At 38.7% G+C, this 16,074-nt stretch overlaps 1 protein-coding gene and 1 long non-coding RNA gene across 2 annotated transcripts; one reads left to right on the forward strand and one right to left on the reverse strand.

Annotated features, from left to right (window-relative positions):
• The first annotated feature begins 101 nt into the window (after positions 1–101).
• Positions 102–1,702, forward strand: LOC110936979. Its single transcript, XR_002590486.2, has 3 exons — positions 102–303; positions 854–907; positions 1,429–1,702. It is a non-coding gene; the product is annotated as an uncharacterized LOC110936979 (long non-coding RNA).
• A 799-nt stretch (positions 1,703–2,501) lies between these two features.
• Positions 2,502–5,434, reverse strand: LOC110936976 (probable WRKY transcription factor 21). Its single transcript, XM_022179383.1, has 4 exons — positions 5,049–5,434; positions 4,129–4,953; positions 3,898–4,023; positions 2,502–3,093 (listed from the first exon to the last, which is right to left on the reverse strand). The coding sequence occupies exons 2-4, from the start codon at positions 4,896–4,898 to the stop codon at positions 2,949–2,951; spliced, it is 1,041 nt and encodes a 346-aa protein (XP_022035075.1). The 5' UTR covers positions 4,899–4,953; positions 5,049–5,434; the 3' UTR covers positions 2,502–2,948.
• Between the last annotated feature and the right edge of the window lie 10,640 nt (positions 5,435–16,074).

Here is a 16,074-nt window from a genome sequence, read left to right on the forward strand (position 1 = left end):
CAAGTTTAAGACGTATCTATATAATTAAAGTTAACCGAAAGAAAGATAACCAAGTTAGTATGAGAAATGAGAGGTTGGACATGCTATAAAAGATAGAGGGCAGAAAATGAAAACATATATATTAAAACCATTTGATAAAAAAAAGAGGTCAGTGTATGTGTGTGGGGGTACGATCGAGAGAGAGACCAGGGAGAAACCCTTCTCCTCAAAACCTAGCAAGAAATCATCAAATTGAAGGGCAATAGGGCTGAAATCTTATGCATGAGTTAAGAACTAAGATCACCTAAGTGTTCTTGACATCAAGTAAGTTGAAATTTGTGTTTTGGTGATGTTTGATTAAGTGGGTTATGTGTAATCCGTGAATGTATTGTAAAATTAAACATGAACATTAGTTGATATGAATGTGTAGATGTTATAATATGTTTGAATTTGGCCTAATTGATGGTTAAAAGTGAAAACTCACTTGAAATAGGAACATTATGAAATGTAGTGATGAATCATGTGCAAATTAAGGTGATAATTATGTATGAAATTACTTACAACAAGTGATTGTTAAATAAGGTTTGATGATGAATGAATGTCATATGAAATTAGTTAGAAATTGATGAACTTGATATGAATTAGTTGAAGATTATGCATGAGATAAGTTGTACTTTATGTAGTGCTAGTGTTACGCACACCACGTGTTTGATGAAATGCCTAAGTATTGTTTGTTTATGTGGTAAAGATGATTTGTGCACATATGATGGTAATTGATATGAATATGTGAAATGATGAGTTGTTAGCTTACTATGCTAATGTAAATATGAATTAAAGATATGAAATTGAAAGAAAGTTGAATGCGAAATTGTAGGCGTGAAGGAGGAAGGTACAAGCCTAACCGGTTCGCAAGCAACGCAAAACAAAGGTAAGTTCATATGAACTTCGCTCATGAAGAATGTAGATTTTGTGTTAGTTCTCTTGTAAATAATTGTTCGATGTTTTATGTGGAAATTTATAGTAAAATGTCTTAATGCGAATTGTTAGTAGAAAAAGGGAAAAGTCTATTGACGACCCGCATAAATGGGTCTAAAATATGAGAATGAGGTGTTCATGGTGATGTAACTACGGGTCAAGTAAGATGAATATGTTATGAAGTTAAGACAACTAGCGATGACTTTTTGTAAGTCGAACTAGTGAAGCAAGGAAAATTGAAAAGTAAGAATAAGTATGATCCGTGAGAACGGGTCGGACAAAATAAAATGATTTATGATGATGGAAACTAAGATGGTGCTATATCCATTAAACGGAATTGTCATATGAGAAATTTGAATGAAAAGATGTAAAAATATAATGACCCCGTAACGGGTCAAATAATGAAGAAAAGCAAATTGTATTAGTAATATGTTTTTAACCGAACTAACTTGTAAGTTTGTGTTATGGATGTAGGTGAATCTCACTCTTGATAATGGCGAGCTTGGATCGAACACACCACATCGCCCTTTATGCGCTTCCGGTTTAGTCGTCTTTGTAAATGGGTCAAAACACTTTCATAATGTAAATGTTAAGTTTATGTCTAAGATGTTTCGTAAGTAAATTAGGATTTTAAATCTTATTTTTGGTAGTTCGGACAAAACACTTTTGATGGAATCTTGTATGGTTACAACTTATATGTCTTTTGAAACGTGTCATAGAATTTTAGTTTGAATGGTGATTGTTAAAAGCAGGGAATTGCATATAGTACGAACGGGTCATGCCCATTTTTTGTTAAAAATTAGTATGTGGTTACTATTATTTTCGAATGTGAAAAAGTGGGCGTTACAAAAATTATGTCCTCTGCAAGAACTCCGAATCATTCTCTTGAACATATAATACTTATTATATATACAAAAATTACTAAATGATATATATTCTATAATATAAAAAAAACTACAATTCTAAATATATAAAAATAACTATATGTGTATAAAATAATTAATAAATAATAAATGAGCCGAATTAAAAAAAAAAATAGTACTAAGTCGAACTCTCACTCATAGATCAAGCGAGCCGAGCTCTAGTCACTCCACAAGTTCCCTACTAACTAAGCTGGATACCCTACCGGTGCCGAAAGTAGCAATCCCAAAAATCGCAAAAAAGGTACCAATAGCAATACCAAAATTGCTTGATATGGTAGTAGCGTATTCCAAGGTAAAGAGTGGGTAAATACCACACTGTACCGATCCTGTACCATTGAACCAAAAATACCAATCTCAAAAAACGCCAAAAATGGATACCGATATTCGATCTTCGGTATCAAGATTTTTCGGTACCCGTACCAATTCGTGATCCCCATTACTAGTATCCAATAAGTAGACACCAATGATGTGACATAAAAGTCAAGATTCCAAGAACGTGACATAAAAGTCAAAATCAACACTTTGATGTCATTATGGAAAGAACATTTTTGTTGACTAAATGGAGCACCCATAATTGATTTCTCATTCAACAATAAATGATAACCAACAATTCAATAACTTCAATTGCCCCCCAACAAAACTTGCTATATATGGCAGAATCATACACTATTGTCACCACAAATTAATATAGTCAACTGGACTAACAATTCAAATACACCAACTTGCATCATCCTTCAAATTAATCCAACATTTTAACAATGGTGAGTGACTTTCTTCAACCAATTACATACCCAATTACCATAAAAGAAACCCTACACTAAACTTGAAACAAAATGAAACAAAATAAAAATAAATAAAAAAACATTCATAAAGATTAAACGAACCCCACGACCGCAGAACGTTCTGATCAAACTTAGCCATAGTTTTAGCTCCAAATATACCCGAAAACCCCGTTAAAAATATATACGAGAGCAACCAACCCAACCCAATCCGACCCGACCCGGCCCGGCCCGATCAAAGAAACAGACAACAGAACAGGTAACAAGGGACTAAACTTCTAGTTAAGGTATTTTAAGTGTTTGCGGATTGCGAAGGTAACCTTGGGTGGTTATGTTCACCTTCATAGGTGACTATGAGCATTGTCGAATCTTCCAAACATCTCTCCACATGTTTTCTTGCTGGACAACCCCTCATGCTGCTACACTTATAATACCCCCTGCACACAAACACATTTTCTTTTAAATTAACGAACTGAAAATTACATATGGCCTCATAAGACAACACAAAATCCCATTTCAATAATAGTAAGAATCGTAAGAAGCTCATAGTTTACGGTTTTAGACATAAAGATCGTTGTGGGGCTTACCAAGTCACGGACCCCCTTCAGTATTTATAGTTAATAAAGGTTCTAAATTTACAGTATAAATCATTAATTTAAAGTAGGGGTGAGCAAGTTTAGGTCCAGACCGAAAATAACAGAGAACCGAACCGAAAATATACCCAACCCGGCCCGAACCCAAGTACCTAGGTATTTAGATCGGTTCCGATTTTTCATATAAAATCGGGTCGGGTCGGCTCTCGGTTCTTTTCATGGTGAAACCCGACTTGGACCTCTGGACCGGAACCGACCCCATATTTAGGGTAGTGAACCCGTTCTGTATTTTATGTTTGATCGGTTCTCGGGTCGGGTCGGGTCGGGTAGGGTCGGGTTTTTCCTTTTGCTCACCCCTAATTTAAAGAACTTTTCAAGCTCCACCACATAAAGAACCCATGGATCTACCATCTTAAAACTAATTTAAGAGGAACACATATATTGAAAATTAGTTGCTATGCGGTCAACGCGTGCTACCACTTTAATCCCGTTGTCCGAAAACGAAAGTTTCCACACTTATTACATCCCAAACACGAAATGTAAACAAAAACATGTTGATCAATGATCATCACATGCCATAAAATAAAACATTATATTAAGGTTCCTAATTCACAATACTTTACTACATATGAAGCAAAACAAAGGTACCTCGGATGTGGCGAACCCTTGATAGGCTTCTGACCGTATTTCCTCCAAGAATACTCATCCGGAGGGATATCCGCAAGCTTGTTACTAATTGCAGGCACTTTGATTGACCTCTTAATCCTATGTTTTCTGATCAAACAAAATAAATATAAACAAATTAGTATCTTAGTTATTATAAAAAAAAAGTATATAATTTCATAGTTATGAAATGTATGATGATATTAAGTTATTAACCTCTTTTTGGAGCAATGGCATCTACCAGAACTCCCACATTTCACACTCCCATCATCACCCCTAACCGAACACCGCCTTTTGTGCTGGTACGCACCTTGATCAGCGGAATGAGACGAACCGATTAACCGAAACGAACCCCCATCCAAACTAGCCACACTCCCTTCAATACTTAAAGAAGACATAAAAGACCTATTTGAAGAAATTGTAGGGGTGCAAGTTGAGCTATCAAAATTCAAACTAATCCCACTACTACTACTACGCCTATACATCATCTCAGCTTGCTGTTTGAGTTTCTGCTGTTGAAGGAAATGGTAATTAGAGTTAGGGTGAGGGGTATTTTGGGGAATGTGAAGATTATGCTTCCCATTTGAGCTTAGTTCTAGTGAAGGCTGAAGGTTAAGGTTGTTACTGTTGTTCCCTAAAGATAAAGTGTTCTTAACATTAACAACATTTGATCCAGTTTCTTTAACTGGATGAGAATCTAACAAAAGCTGTAAAGGTTTTGGTGGCTGGTGGTGGATGAATGTGGTGGAGTTGTCTTGAAGCATGCTTTGTGAAATAGGGGGTGAAATTTTTTTGACCATTTTAACCCTAGCATGACCTACACCATTATCAAGTAAAGTTACAACTTTCTTGAACTTAACTACTGCATCCCCTGTTTGAACCATTAAGTTTTTGTACTGAGTTTGATCTTGTGGTTTACCCAAAAGAGTAAGAATTTTATGGCAACTTTCAACGGCAGCTCTATTAGCAGCTTCAACTTCCTCCATATCTTCACTCAAAACTAAAAATTAACAAAAACCCACCTCCAAAAATCCAAGAAACCTATATCACAACATTAAACAAAAAAAACCCATAAATAAAAACTAAAACTTGAACAGAAAGAATATGTTATTGAACAAAATCTTGAAAATGGTTACCTTGTTTTTGGTGTGATTATGAGTAAATTAAGGGGAAACTGTTAGAAAGATTATGAAAAGGAAGAAAACCCAGATGGAAACAAGGGTAAAAAACAAGTTAACTGAAGAAATCAAGATGAAAAACGTTATAATTTGGGGAAAGTTGGGAGCTTTTAGAAGAGGGTTGTAAAAACCCTAGAACAAGATTCTTTAAATCACCATATGGGGTAGTGGGATTGAGAGAAAGAGGTGTGAAAGAGAAGACTTTTGTTGCTTCACGTAGAGAGAATTCACACACCCAAAAGAAAGAAAAATGGCATGTTATTATATTTAAAATTCCTCAGTTTTCTAGAGAGAGAGAGGAACTGCTGTAATAAAATCCGGATGAGAGAGAGAGTAAATAAAGAACAAGTAGAGCAAGAAGAGGAGGTCAGGGGAGAAAACTGCCGTCTGTGTCACATATTTCAAAAGTGGGTCCCACCAGGGGATTGGAGAGAATAATGTAATGTATTAATATTAGTATTAGATTAGAATAAATAAAGAATTGCCAATGAAATGAGGTATCGGTGGGATTTATGGGGAAAAACTTGATGTTTCTTATTACGACTTAAATTTGACTTTCACTCTCTCTACTGTCGTGTCTTTGGGCAGATGAAGTTGGCGGCGGTCGAATAGTCGATTTTGGCTATAACGTTCGATGTCACGATAATTGATACATCGTTCCTTGCCGTTAAAAAAAAGAATAAATAAAGAATTGAAGTAAAATAGCATTTACATAAGTGTTGGAATATTTTAATGGTTGATTTATATTTGTAGCTTAAATTAATTGCGATTAATTATGTAAGATTATAATAATTTTGAATACATGTTCAGCTTTATCATTTATAGTTTTTATATACACTTACTTTCCGTGAGTTGCTACGCTACGTTATCGTGGACATTCGATCAGTACTGGTTCGATTCGTTACGATACCAGTGTAATATATGGACTAGGTATAGAAATCAACAAGATGTTTTATATCGACCGAAAGATAAAAACGAACACCGAGATTGCCAGAGGCACCGTTGTTCGAACGGTAGTGATCGGTCTAAATCGTCATGGTACCGGTACCAATGTTCATTTATCAAAACCGGTAGTGAATTGATATTGTATGGTCGGTTTTGATTCGATCCATTATGATAACGATATTGTATCCATTATGAAACGAGAAATAATCAAATTAAATAATAAACAAAATCTTTAAAAAATAATATATATAACTTAAATTACTATTCATCACAAGTTGTAAGGTGACTAATATATATAAAAAAAGCTAGGTTACATTCATGTGCATTCTGGCGATACGTTATCGTGGCGTTCGAACAGTTTCGGTTCGGTTCGTTACAGTACTGGTACGATACATGCACTCAAATCAGCACGTGTTTTATATTGCCGAAAACGATAAAAAATGAACACCGGTATCGACACTAGCAGCGATGTTGTTCTATATTTTTTTTGTACTGCATTTGCTAGCTGACGACAATCGCTGACCAGCCACCAAATTTTTGACACGTGTTATGTACGTGTAACAGTATTTTGGACTTTGCACCTCGATGCAGCAGCAAAACTGTTACGTGTGTAACACGCATTATCCAATACTTGTTTTTGTTTAGGTAAGCTACTTTTTGCAAGTTGATTTGGTGATGCTCAGTATGTTATTCGTTATTTAGTTTAAAGTATGTACGTTTCATGTGAAACATAAACAATATCCCACTCGTGTTTTAACATGTATTTTGGTTGTAATTTGACAATGGTATGGTTGCCCTTAACTTGTTTTACTAGATGCGTATATTCCTGTATATGGTACCACTTTTATATGCTACCTTTACCACTTTTTATGTTTAAGGACCAAATTTTGTTTTTTGAAAAGGGTGCACCCCCGTAACCAATTTGGTAACCAATGAAATCATCATGTACTACTTGTGTTAAACACTGCTTTTATGCGGTTACTTCGATTATATTACATGACAATGATTCCCATGTGTTGCATATACTTTTGTAACTTGTGTTACAAATCACATGTACTAGCATGTTTGGATGTATGCACGTTACATATCCTAAGTGTTTTATATATACCAAGTGTGTTTCATACACACATGTAACATGCATATGCCTTGTGGTGCATATACTCATGTTACATGTATACGTATGTTATTACATACGTATACATGTTACGCACTCTATACTCATGTAACATTTGTAGCTCATATAATACTAGGACACGTATAGATGCGCCTTGTTTACACACGTAAGTAACATGTGTTAATAACTATCACATAACATGTTGACAAACAGCATACACTTACATAACATGTGTAATGAGTGTCACATGTTACAATTGAAATGACATGTTGACATGTTTTGCATACACTTATTTAACATGTTTTAATGAGTATCACATGTTCCAATTGAAATAACATGTTAAGGTTTGTATATATGTGCCTTGTTTTTATTTACTACATCGTATGTAACACATGTTACTTACATGTTCAACCATGAACTGCATATACTTACGTAAGATGTGTAACACATGTTACAGTTGCTTATTGTTTTGAAGTAACAGTAAAGGTATGTACCTTGTTTTCTACTTCATCCTGTGTAACACACGTTACACTTGTTAATGAGTATCACAAGTTACAATTGAAACAATATGTTGACCACCCAATGCTCATATACTACTTGCTTACAATTGGTAATGAATAAAACATGTTAACTAATAACACATGTGTTAACATTGTGTTGGCCAATTTGATAACTGATAATTGGTAACCAAATACATTTTCCACCATAATTGTTTAACATCCAGACACCAATGTCACACCCCAACCGATGGCGGAATCATCGGGGCATGGCACTGAGCAAAACAGATTGTCCAGAAGTTTCCATAACAACTATCTATATAATTCAGTTAAAGATACGTCCCATACCGTATCCCGAATAAACAAATATATTATTACAGATAACATCCAAACAAGAAATTCTGTTCCGACAACTCATATTTAACGTAAATAAATATTGTTCAATGCTTCTAAGACCCAGCCTGACAAGATCTACAGACAACTATGCCCTAGTTGCTTGTTCCTGACAGACAACTATTTGTTGGGGGCCTCTAAAGTTTTATTCTAGCTTCACTTCCCTAGCAAGCAAATATCTTAAACACCTGTCACATACGTTAAAATAAAGTCAATACATAAAATGTAAAGGTGAGCATACAAGTTTAATAATAGCATATAGAGTTCGAATAGTTTACGCATAACCAGCACGTACACAGAGGGAAATGATGCATGTTAATTATCGACATGGACCTATCGATACCAACGACTGCGGGTTGCTGTCCGAGACAGTTCGCAATACATGATTACCACCGTAATCCATGCAAGTAATTGTCCTTAACAACCCCCGTGTGAACGGGTGCTGAGTCCAAACTATAGTACTACGTTGCTAAGGCAGGTAGACAACATTCCACGTGTAAACATAACAACAAGCATACATTTAGTCACGTAATACATGCAATCGGTTAGCGTTCAAATAGTTTGAATAGTGTGTTCGATTGTGATTTTGATAAGTAACGTATGTAACACCCAAAAGTGCTAAAGCAAAAAGGGTTCGAGTATACTCACAGTGATTGGTTACGGATTGAAGGGAGCGCTGAGAGTAGGGTTAGCCTGAATAGTTCGATAGCACAATAATGAGTAACGCGGGAATGCTAACAAGTGTGAATGGATCGAATAGCCTGGTCGATCGAACAGCAGGTTCGATCGAACGGGTTGTTCGTTCGACTAACAGTCCTGTTCGATCGGCCGGTAGGCTCGATCGGCTGGGCCATTCGAGTGGATTGTTTCTTCCTCTGATGTGTTTGTGTATGAGGGTTTGAACTTTTGAAGTTTTCGTTGTAGTATTTGCAGTGTTCTTACCTTTCAGGTCGATCGATCGAACGGCCTGTTCGATCGGCCGGCTTAACCGATCGGTTAGGAACTTCAGAAGTAATTCTCAGCAGGATGTCACTCGATCGAACAGCCTGTTCGATCGGCTGGCACTCCATACTACGAACGAGTTGCAAAATCGATTAAGTGCTGAAGCATAGTATCTTATGATCCGAAGAGTAATGTTTACCAATCGAGTAGCATATTCGATCGAACATCACTTCGTCAATAGCATACTTCATGAAATTTTAAAAGTGTAGAACCATGTGCTAGCCGATCGGCTGGCCCGGCCGATCGGCTGGTATGTTCGATCGGCTGGGCTGTTTGTTCGAACAGCCTAGCCGTTCGGCCAGCATTTCTGACCTGGTCGGCCTTTCGTCTAACACTTGGCTGTTTTGGATTGTTTTGATATGATTTTGAGGTATTTTGACGGCGAGTTAAACCATAGAACGTGGGCTCTTACTTGTTTCACCGGTTCGGACAGGAATCACCCAAGTTCGGCCGGTGAATTGTTCGGAACGGTAGTTTAACGGTTAACCCGAAATCGGTGAACCTCGTAGATAGAATCCGAATCTTGAACCTCTTGACTATTAGAATGATTAGTTAGTTGGTTCGAGCTCCGTTTCTATCGGTTTTAAGGTTTTGAGTGTAAAAGAGTTGAAAGAAAGTTGGAAATCCTTCCATGAAAATGTTAAGATTCTTACAAATCCTAGTTTGTTTATGTGGAAATCGGTCAGATCTAAGCTATTCACAGTTGAATGAGGCCAAAGTATGATGTTCTTCAAGAACACCATGATGACATCATCCAAGAACACTTAGATCTTGGTGATTTCACGGTTAGAAATCAAGTTTTGAAAGATAGAAAGGTGTAGAATCGTGTAATGATAAAAAAACGTACAAGAATTAGAGTGAAAACTTACCGGAGTTGAGGGAAATCTAAGAAAAGGTGAAGAACAAGGGCTGGTTCGGTCAGAGCTTTCCAAAAGTAGAGAGAGTGACAATGACAGGGCTATTTATAGGCTCCAAAAGAGGAAAGTGTCAACCGATCAGCCAGGACCTTCGTTCGAATGGCCTGCTCGATCGAACAGCCTGTTCGATCGGCTAGCCTATTCGATCAGTGATTCCTATTCGATTAGGAACCCCTTTTCGAGTGTTTCGCGATGATTTTCGATATTTCGATTTCGATGGACGATGATACGAGTACGATAGAGTTCCTAGCCAAATTACTTTCAGTCCCAACCACTATATCTAACATACAATCATCTGTAAGTCGCGTTTCGATGTCGTTTTCGATTGAGTTTGATTGCTTTTCGAGTTTCGATTCGAGTTTCGATTGATTCGATTGAATACCACACAAAACATAAAGTAAACATGCACAAGTAACACATAAGGCACACACACACACATATAGCAATACCAAAATTCGCATAATTCGAGGTTCGAGTTTGATTATTGATTTGATTAACTTGATTATCGATTGATTAACTTTATCGCATTGTTACTTCCTACTATTCACAGTCGTAAATCGATCGCATTGATTAAACATTCGGTCATTTCATTTAGACAACACTTACTCCACATAATACAAAAAGCAAAAAGAAACATTAACAGCCAAAGAAGTCAAAGTTGACTTAGACTTTGACTTTGACTTTGACTTTGACTTTGACATTCGAAAACACGGGGTGTTACAACCAACATATTACAAACAAGACAAGAATGGTCATATTGTATTTTGGGTTATGGCCATAATTTAAAATAAGGAAAATTCGTGGGGACTAGGATAGTTACAAAAACCACCACGCATATATCACCAGCCAGTTGACTCCTTATAAACAAAAGTTGTAGTACCCAATATAACTACAAAAACCACCATAGATGTTCACCATAAAAATCGTAGCAAAAGACCACACTACCCCACTCAGCGCGTCCCCCTAAATGAGGCGGCATCTATCTTGCCTTTCAAAGTGTTATAGGGCGACAACAGAATATGAGTGGCATACTTCGTCCGCAACTTTCTCACCTCCTTCATTTTCCTACTCTCATTTGTACTAAACCCAGCTTCAAATGGTTCATGTAACACCCCGTGTTTTCGAATGTCAAAGTCAAAGTCCGAGTCAACTTTGACTTCTTTGACTGTAAATAGTCTATTTTATGTTTTATTTGTATTATGTGTAGTAAGTGTTGTTAAATCTAAGAAACCGAAGTAATTGAATGTTTAATCGACGCGAACCGACTTACGACTGTGAATAGTAGGAAGTAACAATGCGATAAAGTTAACTAATCAGTAATCAAACTGATCGAACCATCATCGAACTTGAAACTCGAATTATGCGAATTTGGTGTTATATTACTTGTGTCTGTGCCATATGTGTTACCTGTGCGTGCTTACTTTATGTTTTGTGTGGTATTCAATCGAATCAATCGAAACTCGAATCGAAACTCGAAACTCAATCGAATGCAATCGAAATCGAATCATGATAGTAGTGGAAAAGAGGTTACGCGAGATATAGATGCTTGTATATAGATATAGTGGTTGGGATTAAAAGTAATTTGAATAGGAAACTCTATCGCACTCGTGTCGTCTTCAATCGAAATCGAAATATCAGAAATCGTCGCACCGAACACTCGAAACAGGCTGTGGATCGATCAGGCTGTCAGCCGATCGAACAGCCCAGCCGATCGAACGGACTGTCCGATTGAGCAGGCTATCCGATCGGAATGCCTGGCTGATCGGCCAGCCCTTTCCTCTTTTGGAGCCTATAAATAGGGTTGTCATTGTCATTATTTCCACTTTTGGAAACTCTCTGACCGACCAGCTCGTGCTCCTCATCTTTTCTCAGATTTCTTCCGATTCCGGTAAGTTTTCATCCTAAATCTTGTACTTTCTTGATCAATACACACTCCTACACCTTTCTATCTTTCAAATCTTGATTTCTAACCGTGAAATCATCAAGATCTAAGCATTCTAGGATGATGTCATCATGGTGTTCTTCAAGAACATCATGTTTTGGCCTCATTCCACCAAGAATCACTTGGATCTAACCGATTTCCACATAAATAAGCTAAGATCTATCACAGATCTAAACATTTACATGATGTAAAGGATTGAAAGAAGGATTTCCAACTTTCTTTCAACTCTTTTACACTCAACGCCTTCAAACCGGTAGGAACGGAGCTTGAGTCAACTCACCAATCATTCTAATGGATGAGTGGTTCAAGATTCGGATCCTATCTACGAGGTTCACCGATTTCGGGTTAAACGTTGAACTGCCGTTCCGAACAGTTCACCGGCCGGACTTGGGTGATTCCTGTCCGAATGGGAGGAACAAGTAAGAACGAAAGTTCCGTGGTTCAGCTCGTTGTCAAACTACCTCAATATAACGTCAAATAATCAGAACAGCCAAGTGTTAGACGAACAGGCCGACCAGGTCAGAATGCTGACCGATCGGACAGGCTGTTCGAACGAACAGCCTAGCCGATCGGACATGTCAGCTGATCGACCAGGTCAGCCGATCGGCTAGCATATGGCCCCACACTTTGACAAATTTCATGAAGTATTGTATTGAACGAGGTACTGTTCGATCGAACGGCTGATTGTCAACATTACTCTTTGGATCATGAGATATTATGCTTCAACCCTTAATCGATTTTCAACTCGATTAACGTATTGGAGTGCCACCCGATCGAACATGCTGTCCAATCAGGTGACATCCCACTGAGGACCCACTTTGAAGTTCCTAACCGATCGGTTAAGCCGGCCGATCGAACAGGTCGTTCGATCGATCGACCTGAAAGGTAAGGACACTTCAGTGTTCTCAAATACTACAACGAAAACTTCAAAAGCTCAAACCATCATACACAAACACATCCTACTCAAAGGAAGATACAACCCACTCGAACAGTCCAGCCGAACGAGCCTACCGGCCGATCGAACAGACTGTCCGAACAGACTGTCTAACCGAATGAACAACCCGTCCGATCGAACCTGTTGTTCGATCGACCAGGCTGTTCGACCCTTCATCATTTGTTTCCATTCTACGTGTTACTCATCGTTTTGATAACGAACTATTCAGGCTAACCCTACTCTCAAGCGCTCCCTTCAATCCATCAACCAATTGCTGTGAGTATACTCGATCCCTTTTTGCTTTTAGCACTTTTGGGTGTTACATACGTTACTTATATCAAAACACAATCGATCACACTACTCAAACTATTTGAACGCTAATCGATTCGCATGTATTACGTGACTAAATGAATGCTTGTTGTTATGTTTACACGTGGAATGTTGTCTACCTGCCTTAACGACGTAGTACTATAGTTTGGACTCAGCACCCGTTCACACGGGGGTTGTTAAGGACAATTACTTGCATGGATTACGGTGGTAATCATGTATTGCGAACTGTCTCGGACAGTCAACCCGCAGTCATTGGTATCGATAGATCCATGTCGATAATTAACATGCTTCATTTTCCTCTGTGTACGTGCTGGTTACGCGTAAACTATTTCGAACTCTATATGCTATTATCAAACTTGTATGCTCACCTTTACATTTATGTATTGACTGTATTTTAACGTATGTGACAGGTGTTTAAGATGTTTGCTTGCTAGGAAAGCGAGGCTAGAATAAAGCTCTAGAGCCCCCCAACAAATAGTTTTCTGTCAGGAGCAAGCGTCTAGAGCATAGTTGTCTGTAGATCTTGTCCGACCGGGTCTTTAGGAGCATTTGAACAATATTTGATTATTATTTAAATCTGAGTTGTCGGAACAGAATATTTGGCTAGTCGTTATCTGTAATAATTTGTTTTATTATTTGGGACACGGTATGGGACGTGTTATTTAAACTAAATAGTGATGATAGTTGTTATGGAAACTTCTGGACAATCTGTTTCGCTCAGTGCCATGCCCCGATGATTCCGCCATCAGTTGGGGTGTGACAGATTGGTATCAGAGCCATAACTATAGGGAATTAGGCAAGACACGACCTAGTCCGGGTCGCTGTCTTAGAGACCTAGACTATAGTTAGGAACCAACAGACCAAGCGTATGTGCTATATCCTATTACTCTTCGCTATCGCTACACTCGAATTTCCAATGATGAGAAGGCGATTTGGTCAGGATCAGGTGTGAAAACCGTAAACTCCCGACTAAATTGCTGGATCAATGCTGTTTTATTCACCTATCGAAGGGTTCTTCATTACTTTTTCGATAACGAACGAGGAGAATTATACCAAATCGGGAGTGAAATCCATATTTTGATGAATAATCTCCTCAAATTTTACTAAAACAAGGAAGAAATTGCTAAGCCAGGGGTGAAACCCGAACCTTGGCAACTTATTCCGACTTTTACTCATCTCACCAAAGCCTCAACAGACTCCAACGACCTGAACTCACGAGTATGACCTAGGGAATACGTGTTGAATGCCCAAGAATCGAGGCAGCAACGCGAGCCCGAAAGTTAAAAGTGACGACATGTCTATTGTGAATAGTCGAATCGCTTTGGGTAGTCAAGTCTAGTAGCCGCAGACAATCTATCTCTCGATTTTATGTGTTTTCGATTCTGAGCCCGCAGCCGCCGACTCTGATGACTCGTTGATTTTATGTTATATATGTGTTTAACTGTTTATATGTTTAAAACTTTGAGGTTTATTCGATTTCTGCTATCACTTCGATCGACACACACGATTCGCATTGCTCTTCTATCTCAATACGCTAACAAATCGTTATTAGACAATACTATGCTACGATATACACTATACTATACTCGACATGCTATACGATTATGCGATACTATTCGATATACTATACGCGATCACTATATACGAACGACACGCGAACTTTGAATGATAGGATCTTGAGGCAATCAGAATGCTCTATGTGCTTATAGGGAACCACGTACCTAGTGCCTTTGTGATTAAATGCGTATGTGCTTCTGTGCTTATGTGTCTCTGTGCTCTACGTGCCTACGTGCTTATGTGCTTCTGTGATTACATGAATCTGTGGTTATATGCTTATGTGTTATGTGATACATGTTTCGACATGGTCCTAAGCCTTAGTAAGTAGTAGACATGTGAGGTGAGATTCAATCATGTTGTGTTGAGTCCTGTGATGATGTCTGTTGCAGACAATGTCGTCTGGATCCCGACATCATCTTACTCGCCAAGAGAAGAGAGACAGGCGTCTTGCTGCTATCATTGCCAAGAGTGTGGCAAAAGCTGTAAGCGAGGTATATGAGAACGTCAGCAAGTCGTCCGAGGAGTCGCGAACTGAAGCTCCTAAGGATGCCAACAAGACTGGTTTCAGCTTTAAACAGTTTAAAGCATGCAGACCCAAAGAATTCACTGGAGAAGATGGCCCTACCGCCATGTTTCAATGGTTTGATTCGGTCGAAGTCACTCTGCGCTAAAGCGGCTGTCCTGGGAATCTTCGCACCCTCAATGCTACAGGCATCTTCCAGTACCGAGCTCTAGACTGGTGGACGACCGAACGAAACAAGCGCGAAAATGATGCAGCTTATGAGCTGACTTGGGAGGAGTTGAAAGCTATCATGATGGACGAATTCTGCCCTCCCCATGAACACCAAAAGCTGGAGGACGAGTTTTGGAACATCAAGCAGAAGGATGGAGACAACCCTGCTTTAACTGCTCGCTTCAAGCAGCTTAGCATCATCTGTCCCGACCAAGTCAAGACGCCAGACATGGCCTTCAAGAAGTACATTCGAGCTCTACCCGACTGTGTTGCCGTTTTTGTTCATGTTGCCAAGACATCATCAATTGAGGAGACTTACCTGCTTGCCGCTGAGATCAATGACAAGCGAGTGAAGTCTGGTTTTTGGGATAAGCATACCAAGTCTCTGCACCAAGCCACCACCGCATCGACCGTCGACACCACCACTGCTCAACCCTCCAAGTCATCAAGAAGAAAGAAGAAGCACAACAACAACAGCTCCAGCAACAAGAACTGTGCTGTGACAACAACTGCTGCCCCTCTGCAAGCCGTACAGGCTCAACAGCAGTCTCACCACCGACAAGCTCCAGTGATCAATGCGCCGCCAGCCAAGCGCGCTTACACAGGTCCCCACCCGCTCT

This window comes from Helianthus annuus, chromosome 4 (assembly GCF_002127325.2).
Source record: "Helianthus annuus cultivar XRQ/B chromosome 4, HanXRQr2.0-SUNRISE, whole genome shotgun sequence".
NCBI lineage: Eukaryota > Viridiplantae > Streptophyta > Magnoliopsida > Asterales > Asteraceae > Helianthus > Helianthus annuus.